General features: G+C 37.5%; 2 protein-coding genes across 3 annotated transcripts; both read left to right on the top strand.

Moving 5' to 3' along the window:
• Positions 1–2,436: 2,436 nt before the first annotated feature.
• Positions 2,437–2,940, top strand: LOC138902723 (uncharacterized). The gene has a single exon (XM_070190617.1). The coding sequence runs from the start codon at positions 2,437–2,439 to the stop codon at positions 2,938–2,940; it is 504 nt and encodes a 167-aa protein (XP_070046718.1).
• Positions 2,941–14,433: 11,493 nt separating this feature from the next.
• Positions 14,434–22,695, top strand: LOC104102664 (protein NRT1/ PTR FAMILY 6.2-like). Of its 2 annotated transcripts, XM_009610442.4 has the most exons (5): positions 14,434–14,665; positions 14,766–14,868; positions 20,600–20,817; positions 20,924–21,803; positions 21,890–22,695. In XM_009610442.4, the coding sequence occupies exons 1-5, from the start codon at positions 14,663–14,665 to the stop codon at positions 22,420–22,422; spliced, it is 1,737 nt and encodes a 578-aa protein (XP_009608737.1). In that variant the 5' UTR covers positions 14,434–14,662; the 3' UTR covers positions 22,423–22,695. The 2 variants fall into 2 exon arrangements, with proteins under 2 accessions (XP_009608737.1, XP_009608738.1); XM_009610443.4 differs by lacking the exons at positions 14,434–14,665; positions 14,766–14,868 and adding an exon at positions 18,117–18,400.

Below are 22,695 nucleotides of genomic sequence, written 5' to 3'. Positions count from 1 at the left end.
AATGGTTTGATGAGTTAAGCTTTTCATTGTTTCCTTAACTGATTTCTGCTTGTGTAATATTTGCTCAAGTTATTTTTCTGTGTTATTACATGTTTACTCTTTGTTGTCATTTATTGATTTTGATTTCCATTGTTAGCTATATATTGATAATCTGCAAAGGTTCTATGTCTAGAGAGTGTCTTGACTTGCACCTCGTCACTACTCCACCGAGATTAGTCTTCATACTTACTGGGTACCATTTGTGGTGTACTCATACTATGCTTCTCCATATTTTTGTGCAGATCTAGGTACCTCGGACCATGTCGGAGCTAGTGAGTTAATTCGGACATTGCAAAGACTTCAAGGTATATATGCATGTCACTCGCACGCCTCAGAGTCACCTTCTAGTGATCATTTGCTACTGTTTATTTTATTTCCAAACAGTGTTATATTTGAGATTTCTAGTGGACTCGCAATAGAGCTTATGACCCTCTACTATCGATTTTGGGATGTATGACTGTTGATGGTAATGGCTATGTTATGGAATATTTCAGTCTTATTTAATAATTGTTTTGTTTATATTTGTTGTTATCATCATGTGTTAGGCTTACCTAGTCTTAAAGATTAGATGCCATCATGATACTCAAGGTGGGATTTTGGGTCGTGACAAGTTGGTATCAGAGTTCTAGATTCATAGGTTCTACGAGTCATAAGCAAGTTTAGTAGTCTTGCGGATCGGCACAGAGACGTCTATACTTATCTTCAAGAGATTACAGAACTATTGATAAATTCCACTTCTTTCATTCCTTATCATGTGGATTTATGAATTTCAGAATTTGAGCCTTTATCTTTCTATTCTTTCACAGGTGATGACACGAGCTTCAGTTACTAACGATGTTGCCCCCGATGCCGGTGCTGCTAGAGGTCGGGGTATAGGTCAAGGCAGAGGCAGATGAGGGGCATGTGCTTCAGCTAGAGCACCTGCTAGAGCAGCAGCTAAGGAGCCACCAGTAGCTCTTGTTGGGGAGCAGGCACCTGAGATGCCTGTTGCTACCCCTGGACTCCAGGAGACTTTGGCATATTTTCTTAGCATGTTCGGCACTTTGGCTCATGCAGGATTAATCACAGTTGCACCAGCTACTTCTCAGGCTGGGGGAGGAGCTCACACCACCACCGCCCATAATCTAGAGTAGTGGGCTCATGTTGATCAGGTTCTAGGTGCTATGCCGGTACAGCCTCTGATAGCGATACAGCATGAGGTTAGGCTAGTGGCATCAGAGCAGGAGCAGAAGAGATTAGAGAGGTTCAAGAGGTATTCCCCTCCTACTTTCAGTGGCGCATTTTCTGAGGATGCATAGGGCTTTCTGGATTAGTGTCACCATATTCTTCGCAATATGGGCATTGTGGAGGTGAGTGGGGTTGGCTTTACTACCTTCCAGATGAAGGGGTCGGCTTAGAGATAGTGGCAGACTTACGAGGAGAGTATGCCAGTGGATGCAACGCCACTCACATGGGCTCAGTTCTCTGATCTATTTTTTAGGGAGTTTGTTCCACAGACCCTCAAGGATGCGTTGCGCACAGAGTTCGAGCAGCTACGCAAAGGGACTATGACAGTGTGTGAGTATTATATGAGGTTTAGTGAGTTGTCACGTCATGCACCTACCTTGGTTTCTACTATCAGAGAGAGAGAGTGCATCGATTTATTGAGGGACTTGGCTATGGTCTTAGATTCGGGATAGCACGAGAGCTGGACACGGATACTCCATTTTAGCAGGTTGTGGAGATTGCTTGGAGGTTGAGCGTATCCTTGACTAGGAGAGGGAGGACAGGGAGGCTAAGAGGCCTCGAGATTTTGGGGGCTTCAGTGGTACCCGCTCTGTACTATCAGCTCGTTATGGTAGAGGTTTTATTTGTCGACTAGTTCAATCTACACTTTAGGTTACTCGCAGTGTTCCAGCTATTTAGGGCCCTCAGAGCACTCATTCTGGTCAGCCATCTTCTAGTGCACCTCCAGCATGGGGTGCCTACAACGATCATTCTTGTCGTCCGGGTCAGACTTAGTTCCAACAGTCACACCCTCAAAGAGGTTATTTTGAGTGTGGTGATACCAGGCATATTATGAGGGACTGTCCCCGACATCGAAGGGGTAGACCTCCTTGGGGTACTCAGGCTATAGTTGCTACTCCAGTTACTGCTACACATGCATAGCCGACTAGGGGTGGAGGAAAGGCGGATAGAGGATGTCCTAGAGGGGGAGGCCATGCCCATTGTTATGCCTTTCCTAGTAGGACGAAGACTGTCGCATCAGATGCTGTCATCATAGGTATTATTCTGGTGTGTCATAGGGATGCATCAGTTTTATTTGATCCGGGTTCCAGTTATTCGTATGTGTCCACCCATTTTTCTTCTTATTTGGATACGTCTCGTGATTCCTTAAGTACCCATGTTTATGTGTCTATGCCAATTGGGGATTCTATTGTGCTAGACCGTGTCTATCGTTCTTGTTTGGACACTATCGGGGGTTATGAGACTAGGGTTGATCTTCAGTTACTCAATATGGTGGACTTTAATATGATTTTGGGAATGGATTGGTTGTCACCATATCACGTTATTCTTGATTGTCACGCTAAGACCGTGGCATTGGCCATACAAGGGTTGTCACGGTTGGAGTGGAGACGATCATTGGGACATGTTCCTAGTAGGGTGGTGTATTTCCTGAATGCACAACAGATAGTTGAGAAGGGGTGCTTGGCATACTTAGCATTTGTGAGGGATGTTAGTGCTGATACTCATACCGTTAAGTCAGTTCTGATAGTGAGATATTTTCCAGATGTATTTCCAGTAGACCTATCGGGCATGCCACCTGATATGGATATTGATTTTGGTTTTGACTTGGTTTTGGGCACTCAGCACATCTCTATTCCACTATATCGTATGGACCCAGTTGAGTTGAAGGAATGAAAGGAACAACTTCAAGAGTTGCTTGATAAGGGTTTTATCAGACTAGGTATCTCGCTTTGGGGTGCTCCGGTTCTATTTGTGAAGAAGAAAGACGGCTCAATGAAGATGTGTATTGACTACAGGCAGCTGAATAAGGTCACAGTCAAGTGATGTTTTTCGGGCTGACCAATGCCCCAGTAGCCTTTATGCACTTGATGAATAGTGTGCTCCATCCATATCTTGATTCCTTGGTCATCGTGTTCATTGATGATATATTGGTGTATTCTTGCAGCCGGGAGGATCATGAGCAACAACTTGAGGATCGTGCTCTAGACATTGAGGGAGAAGAAGCTATATGCTAAATTCTCCAAGTGTGAGTTTTGGTTCGATTCTGTGGCATTCTTGGGTCATGTGGTGTCTAGTGAGGGGATTAAAGTGGACCCGAAGAAGATTGAGGCAGTTCAAAGTTGGCCCAGATCGTCTACCGCTACTGAGATCCGGAGTTTTCTAGGCTTGGCTAGGTATTATCGTCGTTTCGTGGAAAGTTTTTCATCCATCGCAACTCCTTTGACTAGATTGACCCAGAAGGGTGCGCCACTCAGGTGGTCTGACGAGTGTGGGGAGAGCTTTCAGAAACTCAAGACTACCTTGACTATAGCTCCAGTTCTGGTTTTTCTTCTACGTCGGGTTCTTATATAGTGTATTGTGATGCTTTACGGATTGGAATTGGGTGTGTATTGATGTATGAGGGTAGAGAAATTGTTTATGCTTCACATCAGCTGAAGCCCCATGAGAAGAACTACCTTGTGTACAACTTGGAGTTGGCGGCCATTATTCATACGCTAAAGATTTGGAGGCACTATCTTTACGGCATGTCATGTGAGGTGTTCACCGATCACATGAGCCTACAACACTTAGTCAAGCAAAAGGATCTGAACTTGAGGCAAAGGAGGTGGTTAGAGCTACTAAAGGACTATGATATTACCATTCTACTACAACACTTATTGTGGATCGTGCTCCAGACGTTGAGGGAGAATAAGCTATATGCTGAATTCTCCAAGTGTGAGTTTTGGCTTGATTTAGTGGCATTCTGGGGCCACGTGGTGTCCAGTGAGGGGATTAAGGTAGATCCGTAGAAGATTGAGGCAGTTCAGAGTTGTCCCAGACCATCTTTTACTACCAAAATTTGGAGTTTCCTTGGTTTGGCTGGGTATTATTGGCGTTTTGTGGAGGGGATTTCATTTATAGCATCCCCATTGACTAGACTGACGCATAAGGGTGCCCCATTCAGGTGGTCTGATGAGTGTGAGGAAAGCTTTCAGAAGCTCAAGACTACCTTGACTATAACTCCATGTTTGGTTTTACCTTCGGTATTAGGTTCTTATATAGTCTATTGTGATGCTTCACGGATTGGCATTGGGTGTGTTTTGATGCAGGAGGGTAAAGTTATTGCTTGTGCTTCGCGTCAATTGATGCCCCATGAGAAGAACTACCCTATACATGATTTGGAGTTGGCATCCATTGTTCATGCGCTCAAGATTTGGAGGTATTATCTTTATGGCGTGACTTGTGAGGTGTTCACAGATCACAGGAGTCTCCAGCACTTATTCAAGAAAAAGGATCGGAACTTGAGGAAACGGAGGTGGTTAGAGCTACTAAAGGACTATGATATCACCATTCTTTATCATTCGGGGAAGAACAATATGGTGGCCGATGCATTGAGTAGGAAGGCTAAGAGCATGGGTAGTCTTGCTTTTATTCTAGTCGAGGAGAGACTGTTAGCTTTGTATGTTTAGGCTTTGGCCAACAGGTTCATGAGATTGGATTCTTGCTTGCATGATTTCACGGTCTTCTTTGTTTGAGTGCATCAAGGCATGTCAGTATGATGATCCCAACTAACTTGTCCTAAAGGGCACGGTGCTACATAATGATGCTAAGGAGGTTACTATTGGTGATGATGAGGTATTGAGGCTACAAGGTCAAATATATGTTCCGAATGTTGCTGGGTTGTGAGAGTTGATATTTGAGGAGGCCTATGGTTTGCGGTATTCCATTAATCTAGGTGCCGTGAAAATGTACCGGGATTTAAGGCAGCACTGTATGTGGTGGAGGATGAAGAAAGACATTATCGAGTATGTTTCTTGGTGTTTGAACTGCCAGCAGGTGAAGTACTAGCTCTAGAGAGCGGGTGGTTTTCTTCAGAGGCTTGATATTCCGGAGTGGAAGTGGGATCGCATCACTATAGATTTTGTAGTTGGACTTCCACGGACCTTGAGAATATTTGATGTAGTGTGAGTCATTGTGGACATATTGACTAAGTCTGCACACTTCGTTCCAGTGATGACCACCTACTCTTCTGAGCAACTGGCTCGGATTTTGATTCGTGAGATTGTTCGCCTTCATGGTGTACCGGTGTTTATTATCTCGGATCGAGGCACGTAATTCATATCACATTTTTAGAGAGCCGTGCAGCGTGAGTTGGGCACAAAGGTTGAGTTGAGTACAATATTTCATCCCCATACGGAGGGGTTGTCCGTGCACTATTTAGGTATTGGAGGACATGTTACATGCCTATGTCATTGATGTCGGAGGTTCATGAGATCAGTTCCTTTCGTTGGCAGAGTTTGCCTACAACAACAACTATCAGCCGAGTATCCAGATGGCTCCCTATGAGGCCTTATATGGTAGGTGATGTCATTCTTCGGTTGGTTGGTTTGATTCTGGGAAGGCTAGGTTGTTGGGGACTAATTTGGTCCGTGATGCTTTGGAAAAGGTGAAGTTGATCCAGGAGCGGCTTCGTATAGCGCAGTCCATGCAGAAGAGTTATGCTCACAGGAAGGCTCGTGATGTTTCATATATGGTGGGTGAGAATGTTTTACCCAGAGTTTTTCCCATGAAGGGTGTTATGAGGTTCGGAAGGAAGGGCAAGTTCAGCCCTAGGTATATTGGCTCTTTTGAGGTTCTTGAGAGAGTTTTGAGATGTGGCCTACAGACTTGCCTTACCACCTAGTCTATCGGGAGTTCACCCAGTGTTTCATGTTTTCATGTTTCGGAAGTATTATGGAAATCCGACACATGTTTTGGACTTCAGCACGATGCATCTAGATGGGGATTTTACTTATGATGTAGAGTCGGTGGCAATTTTTGATTGACATGTTCGAAAGTTGAGATCGAAGAATATTGCATAGGTGAAGGTTCATTGGAGAGGTCAACTGGTCGAGGAGCCTACTTGGGAGACCGAGCAGAAGATGTGGAGCAGATATCCTCACATTTTTTAGACTCCAGGTATGATTCTAGACTCGTTCGATGATGAACGTTTATTTAAGAGAGGGAGAATATAATGACCCGGTCGGTCATTTTGGAGTATTTTAGCCTCATTTACCCTATTTGATGCTTTACATATGTGTATTTGTGGTTATGTGACTTGCGGGGGTGATTGGTTTTGTTTCAGGGAGGTTTTGGAGGGAATTGGGACACTTAGCCCCAATGATGGAAGCTTAAGTTGTAAGAGTTTACCGGAGTTTGACTTATGAGTAGACAACCCCGGAATGATATTTTGATTGCTCTAATAGCTTCGTATGGTGATTTTGGACTTACGCGTATGTCCGGATATGGATTTGGAGGTCCGTAGGTGGATCTAGTGCTTTTTGGCAAAAGTTGGAATGTAGAAGGTTTGAAAGGTTGATAGGTTTGACCGAGAGTTGACTTTGACGGTATCAGGCTCAGAATTTGCTTTCGGGAGCTGCAATAGGCATGTTGTATCATTTAAAACTTGCACGCAAAATTTGAGGTCATTCCGAGTTGTTTAGGCTTGATCGGCATAAGTTTTGAATTTTGGAAGTTGGATTAGTTGCTTAGGCTTGAATTGAGGTGTGATTTGTGATTTTGATATTGTTTTGTGTGATTTGAGGCCTCGAGTAGGTTCGTATTATGTTTTGGGATTGGTTGGTGTGATTAGACGGGGTCCTGGGGGCATCGGGTGTGTTTCATATGTTTTGGAACTTCATTTTGTGAGTTCCGGTTTCCTTCTTCGTGATCGCGAAGAAGAAGTCAGGTTCGCATAGGGTCTTTTGATGGCAGATGAGTTTGTTCTTCGCGTTCGCGAAGCTTGAGGAGGATGTGGGCTTCGCGATCGCGTAGAAGGGAGGCTTGTTGGGGCGTCAAGCATTTTAGCCTTCGTGATCATAGGAGGAGCACTGCATTTGCGTAAGCTCAGGACTGTTGTGCATCGCATTTGCAACCAGGGTATCGCGTTCGCGTAGGCCTTTTCTGGGGCAGTGTTGGTTGTGCTTCACGATCACGAAGTTGATCCCGCGATCGCAAGGAGTATGCTTGGGCAGACCATAAGTACTTTATTTTCGAGGGTGTTATTTATTTTAACATATTTTGAGTTGTAGAGCTTGGATTTGGGCAAATTTGGAGGAGATTTTCACGATTTGAATTGGGGTAAGTATTTTTTACTCGGATTTGTTCATTACTCATGATTCCATCCTTGTTTTTAGATATTAATTGGTGAATCTAAGTGATTTTTTGTGGGTTTTAGTAAAAATGTTTCTAAATGTAATTTGAGGATTTCAAACCCTGATTCGGAGCCCAAATTGGATGAAATTGGTATGGTTGGACTCGTATTCTAATGCGTTTTCAGAATTTGTGAGTTTTGTCGGGTTTTGGGATGCAAGCCCTGGTTGACCTTTTGGGTTAACTTTTTGATTTTGATAAAGATCGAAGCTTTATTTTTTAGAGTTATTTCCTACGATGTTATTCGATGATATTAAGTTTTTTGTGACTAGACTCAAGCCGTTCAGAGGTCGATTCATGCGGGAAGAGCTTTTTAGAGTATTGATTCGTGCATTTTGATGTATGTAACATATATAAACTCGGATTTGAGGGTAATTACCCCTGGGAACTATGTTATATAAGATGTGTTAGGGTTACACACATGCTAAGTGACGGGCGTATATGCGTGCACCAGGGTATTCATGATCCAGGTGGACTTTAAACTATTACGGGACTTGTTATGTTATCATGCCTTGTTATATCCTTGTTTTCTCTACTTGTATCATTACTTGAGTTATGATTCATGTTAGAAATCATATCTAGGCTATGTGTTATCTTGTTTGAGGCATAATAGCTATTCTTGTTGTTTTGAGTTGTTTTGCTTAATTATAGTCATATCCTCAATCGTAATTGTTTATCCGCTTGTTATATCTCAGTCTATGTACATCATTTGTTTATCATATCACATGTTGTTGATGACATTCTATATGTGGTACTATTTGGGCTGAGTTCTATAAGATGTGAGCCATTGAGACTTGAGAGGTTGATGACTGATATGGGTCATTGAGCCGTGTTGTGAATTTTATTTGGATCGGTTTGCACGCCACAACGGATGTGGATAGGGTTGCACGCTACAACGGAGTGATATTTGGATCGGGTTGCACATCGCAATGGTTATATTGATTAGCGCTTGGGCCAGGATCCGCCCCTTCGGAGTCTGATATTATAGTGAGCGCAGGCATAGTGATATTTATGTGCTTTGGTGAGGGGCATTATGTCAGTCATCGATACAGTGCTGAGTGTAGTTGTGTGTGATGGTGAGGGGCATTTTGCTAGACAGCATGAGCATGCTTAGTGTGGTTATTCTTGATGGTTTAACCATGATGATATGGACTTGACAGGTATATTTGACATGTAGGCATAGAGATGTACATTCCTCATGCTAGCTGGTAAAGGATATGTCTTATTTTTGTTGAGCTTTGACTATTATATTTAGAAATCATATCTAAATTCCTGTAACTTGTGAACAAGCTGAACTTGACATCACTGAGTTATTTACTTTTACTCTTTCCCTTATATTCTGAGTTGTTATTAATTATTGATGTTGGTCACTGACTTTTTCAGTTGAGCTCGTCACTGCTTTCAGCGCAAGGTAAGGTTTGTTACTTATTGAGTACATGGGGTCAGCTGTACTCATACTACACTCTGCACTTCATGTGCAGATCTAGGTACTTATGGACACGACGATTTCTAGAGTTCGCACGGGTACCAGTTGAGGAGACTACGAGGTAGCTGCTATGTCATTCGCAGACCTTGGAGTTTTTTTTCATTTACTTCTGTTATTATTGTTCTATTATTCAGACAATTGTATTGAGGATTTGGCCTTGTAATTTGACATTCAGTAGTGCTCATGTACTCGTTTACACCAGATCATTGGGATGGTTGTAGTAGTATTATCATTGTTTTCTCAGTTATTTCATGTTATTTCAACTGTTGAGCTCATTGTTATTGTGAAACTATTGGCTTGACTAGCTGTCACGCCCCGAACTCGGGGAGCGCGACCGGCGCTCAACCGAGTGAACCCGGCCAAGCAGGCCTATTAAATTTTCTTCTACCCAAACTCATCGATGAATAAAAAGAATACATATTTCTGTTAATCAAACAATAAAGTGATCATGGCTGCAATACCAATTCTTACCATAAGATTCATCATTTTAAAGTCTCAGATTTCACATATGTTTTTCATAGTCTGTAGTGGAATAAGTAATTCAAACACAACATAACTAGTTTGATTTCCCCAGCACCAATATACAACCCACACTATATTTATGGAGCCTCTATAGATATAGAAGAGCACTATGATAATGCCGGCAACAAGGCTCTTGCTATACCTCAAACACAATACATAAGAAACAAAAGATACATGACCCCGAAATGAAGTGGGGCTCACTAAGTCTGCTGGGAAGAGGGTGTACCGCTATCACTGATTAGTGTCTCCTGCTGTGGAACCACCTGCATCCATTAAAGATGCAGCGCCCCCGGCAAAAGGGACGTTAGTACATATGGAATAGTACTAGTATAAATGACAAAATACCCTCTCAATAGAATGATAAATAATACGAGCAAGTACAACCATAATATCAATGGAGTCTTCAAACAATATCAAACCTCAAATAAGGATCAATACATTGTTCAAATAAATTTCCATATTTAAATCGGGAGGTCTCTGGTACCAATATGCCACCATTCACGATTCCAATATTCACAATACCAATACCACTGTACTTTTAGCACAGAGTCCGATCACGACCGATTGGCTGGACCATCTCATTAGAGACATCAACTATAATCACTCTCAATACCAATACCACCGTACCTTTAGCACGGAGTCCGATCACGACCCGATCGGCTAGGCCATCTCATTAGAGACATCAACCACAATCACAATTTCAATTACAATTTCTAGCACAATCACCACCATGAGTGCGGCATGGTGTCCGATCACGACCCGATCGGCTAGGCCGTCTCATTCGAGACATCAACCTTTTTATATCAGTCATCTCATTTCATACTTCTCTCACATCTTTTTATTTCATTGGCACTAATGGCCACAATTATAAAATCATTCTTGGCACATTGGCCGTATTTAGTATTTTATGCTCACCTTTTCACTTTCTAACATCTTCATCATCAACAACATCAACAACAAGTCAAATCAAGGTATGTAGTACATATGTGAGAAATTAAGAGTCTAAGGCACATAGAGATTCTTCACAAAATTTGGCATAATAGCCTTTGTTTGAACTTGACTTGAAGTCGAACATTTTTAATGCACAGCTCATATTTTGAACATATCCTCAATTGATAACATAAATATAAATAAAGCATTTGGGATACTTGTTGAACATATATCTTTCAACACAATCTTACTCGGAATAGCCAATTTTATAATGAACCACTCAGGACTTACATAAATTACATGAATATCATGGGATTCAATTCTAAGAGAAGAGTTTAGCCAACATACCTCAATGGAGCTTCCTTAACTCTAAAATATTCCGGAATTCTTAACAACTTCAATCTATTTTAGAAATATAACAAATTGAACCAAAATTAGGAGGATGATCATGGTTCTAGCTCATTTGAGCATTTTATCAAACACTAAGTATGCATTAAGGTTCCAAGATCCTTTTTATAGAGGATTCCATCATCCCACAACCCATTCTTTACCATTCTTTGCTCAACAATCTTCTTACACCCTTTGATAACACATGCATGCAAGATGAACAACTCCCATACCCAAGAATTATTTTACTAATTACCCATTTCTAGTTAACTTTCGAAATTGAGGGTTATAGTGTAGAATCTTACCTTTAGGATGAAGTCCTTGTGGGGTTTCCTTGTTAATCTTCCAAGATTTGAGCAAATATTGATGAAAATTTAGCCTAGGGTTTCCTCTCTCTCTGAAACACTCTTCCTTCTCTCTAAAACATCAGATTTTAGCTCAAAAATGGTCCTTTGCGTGTATTTAACGAAGTAGGGTTGGGTTATAAAAATCCAAAAATGAAGCTCTGGAACAGAATATGTGGTCCGCATATCGGCCGCACAATTGGCCGTCGGAACTGCGAAATATCTGCCTGGGTTTGCGGTCACTATGCGGCCCGCAGACCTGTTCTGCGATCGCATAATGAACCGCAGAACAGTTCTGCGGTCGCATAGTCGACCGCAAAATGGCATCCAAACCTGCCCATACCTGCCTCACTCTACGGCTATTATGCGGTTCGCAGAGTGATTCTGCGGTCGCATAATGGACCACAGAAATGCATTTCTCTGCCAAAAATTTTCCTTTAACCCTCAATGTATTGTCCAACCCAAAAAGTCCGTAAAGAATTTCTACAATCCTCAAACACGTAAGCCTAGTCCGGCACCACAAAACCTTACTTTCCTTGTGCATAATTTTACGGGGCCTTACACTAGCAAGTAGTGTTAGGCCTCGTGCGGCTACGGTAGGAGTTGGGTCGTGATATTGAGGAACGTGTGGGTAAAGTTCTTTTCATCTTACATTCTTCTTGCATGAGTTTTAAGAAAGCTTTCCCTAGTTTTGTGAAAAACTTTAGCGGGGTGCTTTTATTTTTCTCTCTTCTTTGTGCTTGAGAGGTGCAAAACCTTGAAAGTACATCAATTTGGTATCAGAGCAAAGGTTCCAGGTTCCGAGTCTTAATTTCTATTGTTCATCATGTTCCTAGAGAAACAAGTAGCAAGTTCGGGATCCTCTTCAATCCATCTAAAATTTAAAATTCAGAGATTAAGAACTATAGCCTTTGAACGAGACAACGAAGAAATTAAAAGTGTAGCTAGATGGCTTAAAGAAATCAATGAAGAATTTGACTGAATTGGTTGAAAATGTGATGATTCAAAATCAGCCACCAAACCTGCCACATTGCCTACAACCTCCACCACTACCAAGACACAACATATCAATATTACGTCGATGTCTTCCACTTCGAGATTCACCAAATCAACCCCGTAGAGCAAGATATATTGAGCAAGTGGAAGAAGCTATAGCTTACCAATGCATGAGAGTACCAAAGCACCATGCCGAATATGATAAATTTTTGAATAATCAAGGTAGAGAAAAGGACTAAACAGATGAAGGCCATTATCAAAGAGATGAGAAACATGCATGGGATTCAAATGCTGAGGATTTACCGTCAAAGTTTTATGACGACCGATTGGCCGTGCTAAAAACCAAACTTATCAAATTGTTTAATTTATGCGTATGGGGTGTAACAGGGTTGTTACAGGGAAACATTGCTTTGATTTTCCCCCACCCTTTATCCTTAATGAACCGAAGGACGACCTCTATGGAACTGGAACTATACGTTTAGTTATCACCATGTAATAACTTCCTTTGTTTCTTCAACAAAAATTTCTTCCAAAAAATATATTGCAAAAGACCAGAGAAATAGTATTGTTTAAATTTGTGATTGAATCTGATGCGAGAAGAAAAGCGATGAAGAAGGTGATAAGGAGAGAGTAAAAGGCTTGACAGAAATTAGTAACTGATATGTTTGATTGCGTTTTTTCCCCTTCTTTTACTCTATATGGGGTATAATATTTGATTTCTTATATTGGAAAAAAGATCACCATAGTTAAAAAATTAAAGATGGAGAGACCCAACATGGTGCCTATAACTTCTTTTTACGCTACTTACCAGGTGACATGTATAAACATTTTCACATACTTTTTTATTTAGAGTTCAACATCAAATATGGAAATGAGGGGTAATTTCATTTATACTTACGCATGTTATTTTACTGTTTGTTTGTGATATCGTACCGGACTTATTTGTTAAGGGTTGATTCATTTGAAAACAGTTTTTTGTATATTTTATTTATAAAGGAAATTAAAATGAAAATGTATCCCAAAAATTTTTGAAAAGTGTTTTAAATTGGAGTAACATATATTTTTAGTTCATCGACCGAAAGAATGATTTTGATCACATAAGATACGGATGAAACGAATGAAGTGTAATTTTAGTTTAAGAAATTACATAGCCAACTAATATTACGCCGCTGCAATTGTGCAAAAGCCGATTTTACCTAAACAATTTGGAATAACCAAGAAATCATTTTATAATATAAATTTTGTTATGTTAAGAACAAATATATTGACAGTCTGAAAATCTAATTATATGTTGTTAGCTTGTCAATAATCATTAACGGCATAGTTCCAAATAAGTTATCACACTTGAATATTGAAATACATATCTTACTTACATTTAACTCTCATGTATTAGAAAGTTGCAAATTACATAATTCCACTAAAAATAACATGTAGCAATAACATTAACTTGAGCTCCCTGATGATTGTAAACTAACATTGAAATTAAATTTGTTAGTCGTATATGAATCAGCAAAAAATAAAGTAAAGTCAATAATGAGCTTGATTTATGGCACGGGCTAACCTTTACCTAGTAACAAAACATATGCCTAAGGTTTTAAGTAGCTCAGCAAGCTAGGCGCCCCCACCCCCCCCCCCAAACCCCCCCACCCCCCTTGGACATTGACTTCCATATAGTTATTTTAAATAAGTTGTTAAGTGATTTGAAGAACAAAGTCCGTGTCAAATCTTCTCAACAATAATTTATGGTATCCACTTCGGCAAAGCCATGACCACTAATTAATTTCCCCAAGACAAGATAATGATGTACATTGACTTTAAGTTTAATAATTTGAAGCTATGGTTAACTCTGGCACTTGTTCGATCAATACACATCCATCATTCCATGAGTATTTCTCTTTATTGAAAATGACACAACATGTTGAAGGAAGCAGAGAAAGCAAATATACAAATAAGGAGATTCTGTTTTCATAGGGATTATTATCTAGTTTTCTGTTCCACGTATTATATTTAGGTAATGTAATGTTTCTTGTCCATAGAGAAGACAATGGTGGAAAACAGAAGGTGGTAGCTTGTGGGGTAGCAAAAGCACTTAGGATTCAAGAATGAGGCATGGCCGGCCTCACAACCTCCAAACCCAATGTATATCTTTTGGATACACCAAAAAGGAGGGAGAGATTGAGAAAGAAACAAACAACCTTAATGGTATTGCATGTTCCAGATTCCCTTTCTTTCCCCCTAGCACCCCCACCAATATCACCAAATCAACATCAACTTTAAAATTCACATTACCAATTTCACCTTAAAATATCAACCTTGAGAACCAAACCTTCCATCTAAAAATGGGATAGGCTTAATCCCAAGGAAGAAGTGCATCCGTCTTTAATTTTGTAGTGGGGGTCACTTCAGAGTGACAAGTCTTTGCCTATAAAAGACAGGACTTGGAAGCAAACCAAGTGTGACTGCTAACAAGAGCTAGCAGAGTAATTCAATAACAAATATAGTTTCCTTTACAGTTTTACGAGCTCTTTTCAGTACCGTTGAGACAGTTGGAAAAGAAGTAATGGTTAGTACAAGTTGAAACAGAACCTTCACTTTTATCTTAGTCAATGGAGATTCAATATTCTTTTTTTTTTTATGTCCAATAATTTGTTTCCACCCCACAGGAGGGAAAGATGAGCTGGACAGTTGCAGATGCTGTAAACTACAAGGGTCTCCCTGCTGACAGATCTAAAACTGGTGGTTGGGTTCCTGCTGCTCTTGTCCTGGGTTAGTAATTAATTAAATCCCTTTAATTGCATATATATAATCAACAAGTATTTCACATGTATAGCATTTTCATTTGTCAATAGCCAGTTTGAAAGCCTATATATTGCCCTCATAAATTTCTGTTCATAACAGCTAAAGAGTTTAGCTAACGAAACATCAATATTTTCTCATGTTTAAGACATACTAGCCAGCTCTTATTAGCAAAACTTAACACTTCTTTAAATGGTTAAAGACTCCTTAAGCGTGAAAGGATGCATGGCTTTTTTGGGTGGGTTTGAGGCTCTTCAGGTTAGTTCTTGGAAGGATGAAAAACAGGTGATTTATGCAAATACGATGAATCAATATACTCGGAGTATGTATCACAACTTTTCCCTTCTGTTAGGAGTGGAAATACATTATATTCCGTATTTTGTGGGTTTAAAGTTATATACTCAAATAGTATAATGATTTTCAAGCCCGTTTGCCAAAAACTACTCATTTTGAAAAATACTTTTGTTCAAAAGTGTTTTTAGAAAAAGTTCTTTTTAAAGATAAGTATTTTGTATTTGGCCAATTCGTTTGAGAAGTACTTTTTGCAATTTTAATAAGCAAATTATGGTTGGCCAATCTTTAAAAAAAATCCTTTTGAGTGCAAAATTTATTTTTATGTAATTAAAGTATAAAACATAAAGTAATATATATTAAAGATTTAATCAAATATAAAGTTTAACTATATAAAAGCAATAATGTTGGTAGGAACATATGTGCTAGCAAGTTACATGTAATTCTTGAGAAAACAACAAACTAAGTAGTATTGCATTATGTCAAATATATTATATGCGTGCACGCCAAAAAAAAAATATTAATAAAACTACAAACTGCAGATCATATAATATTAGTATACTATAAAAGTAAAAAAAAAAAAAATCATACATTATGAAAAAAGTGCTTGAATATGGTGATTAGCTTTGTTATTTCAAAGAGTAATAGGAGACGAAGAAAAGAAGAAACTGTGAAAGAGAAAAAAAAAGATCTATTTATAGTAGAGAGATTATTCCAAATAAGAATAAGAGAAGAAGAACAAAAATACGGTGAAAATAAAAAAGAGAAAGATAAAAAAGTAAAGGTTAAATTGATAAGGATTTATTTAGGAAATATAATTTTATGTTAAAGGATATTTTTTTCATTAAAAAAATAATTTTTAGCTCCTGCTTCTTGAGAGAAGCTAGAATTTGTAGCTTTTTTCCAAAAGGAAAAAAACTGATTCTGCTAATGCTCAAAAGTACTTTTCTATTTTGGCCAAAGACTTCATATTTCTAAATAAGTACTTTTTCTCGCCAAAAAATATATTTTTTACCTTCCATAAGCTTGGCCAAAGTGGCTCTCAATCTCCCAGACTATTTACAACCTAGTACGGGGTAAACAAAATCTATATTAAACATAAATTAATTATTACCCAAAAAATAAGGTAAATGATATGGTACTACCAATTATACTACACTAGTAAATGTATATAGTATAACTTAAATTTTATTTCGTGGGACCATCTTTGGAAAAAAGTTTATAAATGATAATGGTCATTCCATTTTCTGCATGACAGATCATATATGTAAGGAGATATTCCGATCCAATAAGGTGGTGATTCAGATAACTAAGATACATCCTAGTGACCTTTTAGGCATGCTACTTCTGTACTCTCGTCCACTTAATATTCAAACAGCTTCTAAACAGTATCTAGTGAAATATTTAAGCATCATCCTGTTTTCTCATTTGGAAGCTCACATGTGACATCCAATTTCTGTACTACTTAACTATTAAAACAGCTTTTGACAATTATTTAAGCATTGTCCCATTTCTTATTCTGAAATTCACATGTAACATCCATTCTCTTAATTTCATGTGAAAATTTTGCTTTATTCTATTCTTATTCTTTTATTTTTTCTTTAACCGCGATGCGTTTACTGTGTCTTTTTACTTACTTTTTTGTTTCTCATAATCTTAATGCTTCACTTCATTTGTTCCATAGAATAACTAGTGTAATTATCCGTGCTTCGCGCGGTTAAAAAAATAAAAAAATACATAATTTTAATAAAAACATAATCTCTATGAACCAAATTTCTATGACGATTCTATCATATTTTCACGATAAATTTAACATTCTATATTTCTTGACAGAAAGATTGTATGAGAAAAAATTCAAATTAAATAAAACAACCTATTCAATTAATATGTGAATTTGAATTAAAAAAAAATGCAAACATAGAAAAATAAAAAAATAATGAAAATAGAAAAAATAGTAATGCAAAAAATCTTAGGGATATAAACCTGAGATATCACTCCATATCTTTTCTTCCTCTAATGTCTTTTTTCCTAGACTTTTTTTTATATGAATTTTTTGAGACTTATGTTCAATTGTCAATTTTCTCGTTTCTCATATACAAATTTTATAAAAAGGTAAAAAGGACAGGAAACAAAAGAAAAGACATAGAAAAAAAAAAAGAAGGAAAACCCAATTAAAATTATTAGGGGGATAAAACTGAAAGCTTCCCACTTACAAAAAGGTGTACGATAATATGGCCAAGTCACAATCTTCATCTTTAAGTCAATTTGATGGATTAGCTCTAATTCCATAACATAGTAGATTTGTTAACAAATATTAGTCGTCTTGTGCCATGATTATAAAATTTAGTATCTCTTCCTCTACGCATAATTAGTAAAAGGAAATTAGACAAAAACAGTTGGTTCATAAATAAATTATTTTTTAAAGCAGTAAAGGGTCATACTATATATATATATATATATATATATATATATATATAGTTGGAAATAAGAAAGTTGATGTGGCATCTTCCAAATATGAGGATTGCTATTTGTCTTTTTTTCCTATTTTTTTGGCTTCTTTTTCCTATTTTTTCTATTCGTTTGTGTTCGTAATGCAAAACTTTCATTTAATTGCTATTTATGTTCTCAAAAGCCACGCTCTTCCAAAAATTGTGGAACGGTTGCCACAATAATTAATACTACCTCGGTTTTGAACCTATTTCCTTTTTAGTCCGTGCCAAAAAGAATGACCTCTTTTCTTATTTGGAAACAATTTACCTTTATGCAATGATTTATAGCCACACAAAATATATGTGCCTCATTTTACACCACAAGTTCAAAAGTCTTCTCTCTTTTCTTAAACTCCGTGCCCAATCAAATGAGTTCAAGAAACGGAGCGGCGTTCCAAGTGAAAGGATGACAACAGATAGAAGGTTACAAAAGTGAATATAATTGTAGCATTTAAAGTAGTAAACCAAAACAACACTCTTCCAGTACTTCTCCGTCAATCTTTCACCCATTTTACTCTTCAGCTTAATTAATACACAGACCATATACACACCCAACAAAGAAAAGTTTATCTGAACTCAGAATTGGATATGGAAAAGAAACCAGTATAACGATTTAATGTTAGAGTTCAATCTTCCACAAACAAAAAAAAGGGAGGAGAGACCAGGAATTTAGAGCAGGTTTTGCAAAATTTGAGATTCAAGATTTTATTCATCTATTACAGGTATTTGGTTTTTCCTTTAGACTTTCTTATTGAAGCAGTGGTTATTTTTTACGCATATGTTGTTACTACAGTGAATATTTTTTAAAACACTAAGATCTCTTCATTGAATTTATAGAAAAAGGGTGATAACATTTCACAATGGTAAGAAGATTTAGATAAATAGAAAAAAAAAAAAAAGAAAAAAAAAAGATGATAACTTTCATACAGAGAATTAGGAAAAGAATATAAATATTTGTCTCGTTGATTGAATGGTCTTGATGGGGGAAGAGAGAAAGAAAAAAATTGAAAAGGAAAAGAAATACTAATAGAAAAGAAGCATATTGTACCATGGAGGAGGAGGAAAAGCTAATTTACACAAAAACAAAAAAAGAAAGGAAAAGAAAATAAGGGAAAAAAGAATAAGAAGAAAAAGAAAGAGGAAAACATAGAGAAAACACGGAAGAAGGAGAGAAAGAAAGGTAAGAAAATTAGTGATAACATGCCGATTGATTTCGTAGTTAATGACTTTTGCAAATTTTGGAGTCAAGTTTCTTTCCTATAAAGTAATATGAAAACTTTTGATCGTAAATATCTTTTAATTCTTATGTTCATACTTAGCAGTTAAACTAGATGTGAATTGTTTCCTTCTTTTTCTCAAAATGAATTGAATAATTGTTAACCTTCTTCCTATTTGTATTCTTTAATAGTAGTTTAACGTTGTGTCTTTTTTGAAGATAAAAGAATAATACTTGAGCAATATAACAAATATTGTGAGCGAGGCAATAATATATTCTTTTATGTTCTCATGGGAATACGTCGAGGCTTGGCAATATCAGCTTTTACCATTTAATTTTTGAGAAGGCTTGATTACTTCTTGAGAATTATATTTGAGTTCAACTTTTACCATTTAATATTTTTTTGAAAGTTGAATGGGTTGGGAAGTAAGAAAAAAAAATTAAAGAAAAAGAGGAAAAGGTAAAGGACGAGAGAAAGGTATAATTTCACCGGTTATCCAAAAGGATGAACTATCTTTAGAAGATAATAAAATTTCAATGATGAAAACTTAGAGAAAATATAAAATTATATGATAATAATAAAAATCGATTAAAAATTAAAATCTAATATATTTAGATTTGACCACTAATATATATTATTATTATTCGGATATTAGAAAAAATATTATTTAAATCCTTTATTTCGCGCGAGAGAGACACAAATCTAACATAACAATCAAAACCATCACAGTTGACTTAAAGGATACTTTCTCCGTTTCTAAAAATGCTTATATTACCCTATTGTAAATTTGGTAAAAAAATTACAATAGCCTCATTTAAATTGTTGTCATATTTTGAGATAATTGCTCCTTCATGCACCTTTTAGTGTTCCAAATTAATGAGTCTTTATAAAGTCATGTTTTATTAATATTTATTTTTCTTATTTTAACTTAGCATTGTATGTAAAATTTAATTAATAGGGAATATAATTAATTCTCTAGGTAGGTAAAAGGGGGCAAAAGTAAAAGAATGAGAGAAGAAATAAATACATTTCTTGGCATATGCGAGATGCCGATCTTCTCTTTCAGCACGTCAGCTCATATTATTCTAGAAATCTAATATCACCGGGACGACTCCAATATGTGTAAAATTCAATTAATAGGGAAAATGATTAATTCTCTAATTAGAAAAAGAGGGAAAAAGGTAAAAGAATGAGAGAGAAATAAATACATTTCTTGGCATATGGGAGGTGCCAACGATCTTCTCTTTCGGCGGTTAGTTCGTATTATTCTAAAGATCTAATATTATCGGGACGCGCGATTGCAAGAATAATAAAAAAAATTACTACTACATGCCAAAATAATATAAAAAGATAAAAAATAAATTATTACATCTCATTTAACAACGAATAAAATAAACTGGTAGATAAATAAGCAAGAAAGAAACTTTGAATTAGGTTTTTGCTCAAGAAACTTTGAATTAGGTTTTTGCTCACGCTACCAAATTAACAGGACATGTTAGATGTGATAGTCTCAAGAAAAGAAATGAAAACAAAATAAGAATCAAGTTAAGAATAAACTTGACATGGTCAATAAAGAAAGCTTCTTTCTCACATAATTACTGGGATCAAAGATGATGATGAATGCCTTCATCCCTTTACATATCAACCAATAAAGGACATATAAGTTAATGTTGGAGGGTTATAAGTTTGTTTTAAATTTGACAGGGATTGAAATCAATGAAAGGCTTTCAACAATGGGAATAGCAGTAAATCTAGTGACATACTTGGGTGGTGTCATGCATCTACCAAGTGCAGCATCAGCCAATATTGTGACAGATTTTATGGGCACAGCGTTTCTCCTCTGCCTCCTTGGAGGTTTTCTTGCTGATTCTTTCCTTGGCAGATACAAAACCATTGCAATCTTTGCAATTATACAATCACTGGTAAATACTGCCATCTTCTTTAAGTTTCAGCAGCAATACTTATACTTAACTCTGTGTTAAAAACATGAGTTTATTTTCCTTTTATCATCAATTTCCTTCATCTCAGGGAACTGGCTTGTTAACACTGACAACGGGCCTGCCACAGCTGAGGCCGCATCCTTGCCATCCTCATGAGAAGTGCAAACCAGCAACTGGCATCCAGATGGGAATTCTATACTTAGCTTTATATCTAATAGCATTAGGCACTGGTGGCCTAAAATCTAGTGTATCTGGATTTGGAACAGATCAATTTGATGATAAGGACGAGAAGGAAAAGTCGCAAATGGCCTATTTCTTTAACAGATTCTTCTTATTCATCAGCATGGGAACGTTGGCAGCAGTTACAGTGCTAGTTTACGTTCAAGATGAAGTTGGAAGAAGCTGGGCATATGGTATTTGCTGCATATCCATGTTAATTGCAATCGTAATATTTTTTTCGGGGACTAGAAGGTACCGTTACAAGAAAAGCTCAGGAAGTCCTATAGTCCAAATATTTCAAGTCATAGTAGCTGCTTCAAGGAAAAGGAATATGGATGTTCCGTATGATGTAAGCATGCTTTACGAGACCAATCCAGAGATCCAACATAGTGAACAATTCCGCTTTCTGGACAAGGCTGCAATTGTAGCACAAGGAGATTTTGATAAGCATGCAAACTCTACATCTGCTCCAAATCCATGGAAGCTGTGCACAGTGACTAGGGTGGAGGAAGTAAAAATGATGGCTAGGCTACTTCCAATTTGGGCCACAACTATCCTTTTCTGGACAACTTATGCACAAATGATTACATTTTCAGTTGAACAAGCTGCCACCATGGATAGATCACTTGGCAAATTCAGAATTCCAGCAGGCTCTCTTACTGTCTTCTTTGTGTCTGCCATCTTAATCACTTTGGCTATTTATGACCGATTTATCATGCCACTCTGGCAGAAATTCAAGGGAAAACCAGGTACTGATCACTCTCAAAAGAAAATATAATATAATGCACCCTAGCTCCTCATATTTTTTTTTTGGGTCATGCATGGCTTGCTGCAGGTTTTACCAGCCTACAAAAAATAGCCATAGGGCTTGTGCTTTCTACTATGGGAATGGCAATAGCTGCTCTAGTTGATTTAAAAAGGTTGTCAGTGGCAAAATCTGTGGGGCGAAACATGTCAACATTGCCTATTAGTGTATTCTATTTGATCCCACAGTTCTTTTTGGTTGGAGCTGGGGAAGGATTCATATACACCGGCCAACTCGATTTTTTCATAACACAGTCACCAAAAGGGATGAAAACAATGAGCACCGGCCTTTTCTTGACAACCCTTTCTCTTGGTTTCTTTTTTAGTAGTTTCTTAGTCTCTATTATCAAGAAGGTGACAAGAAGCAATGGTGGTGATGGCTGGCTTGCAGACAACATAAATTACGCTAGGCTTGATTGTTTCTATGGGCTTCTTGCTATATTGGGAGTCATTAACTTTGCGCTTTACCTAATTTGTGCCATATGGTTCAAGCCAAGGAAGTCTAAATCTGCCATACAGATGGAGACTGTGAAAAATGGAAATGCTGCCGATGACAAGTGCTAGAATTTTGTCTCCGTCAATGATGGTTAACTTTTGCTCTCTTATTTTTACTACCTAGTTATTTGTACAGTGATTGCCTAAGTTTAATTGCATGTGCTATCTGTCGTCTTTTATATTTGATAGATTGGTTTGACTTATGCAGTCTATTAATGTCACGTCTCTTTTGATAAGACGTCTATTTGATGTCTCTCTGTCTTTGTAATGCTTTGACTGATGGGAGAATTTGGCCCAAAATGAGGAATTTACCATTAATAATAATAGGTATCTTATACCAAA

Source organism: Nicotiana tomentosiformis, chromosome 12 (genome assembly GCF_000390325.3).
Source record: "Nicotiana tomentosiformis chromosome 12, ASM39032v3, whole genome shotgun sequence".
NCBI classification, from domain to species: Eukaryota; Viridiplantae; Streptophyta; class Magnoliopsida; order Solanales; family Solanaceae; genus Nicotiana; species Nicotiana tomentosiformis.
The sequence above is the reverse complement of the archived record's forward strand: the minus strand, read 5'-3'. Positions and strand labels throughout refer to the sequence as shown.

What these genes read in the sequence shown, in the direction of transcription:
- LOC138902723 (XM_070190617.1), top strand. Translation starts at nt 2,437, where the DNA reads ATGCCAATTGGGGATTCTATTGTGCTAGACCGTGTCTATCGTTCTTGT.
- LOC104102664 (XM_009610442.4), top strand. An exon ending in TTGCAATTATACAATCACTG is followed by an intron (nt 20,818 to 20,923) that starts GTAAATACTGCC and finishes CCTTCATCTCAG; the next exon opens with GGAACTGGCTTGTTAACACT. An exon ending in GAAATTCAAGGGAAAACCAG is followed by an intron (nt 21,804 to 21,889) that starts GTACTGATCACT and finishes GGCTTGCTGCAG; the next exon opens with GTTTTACCAGCCTACAAAAA.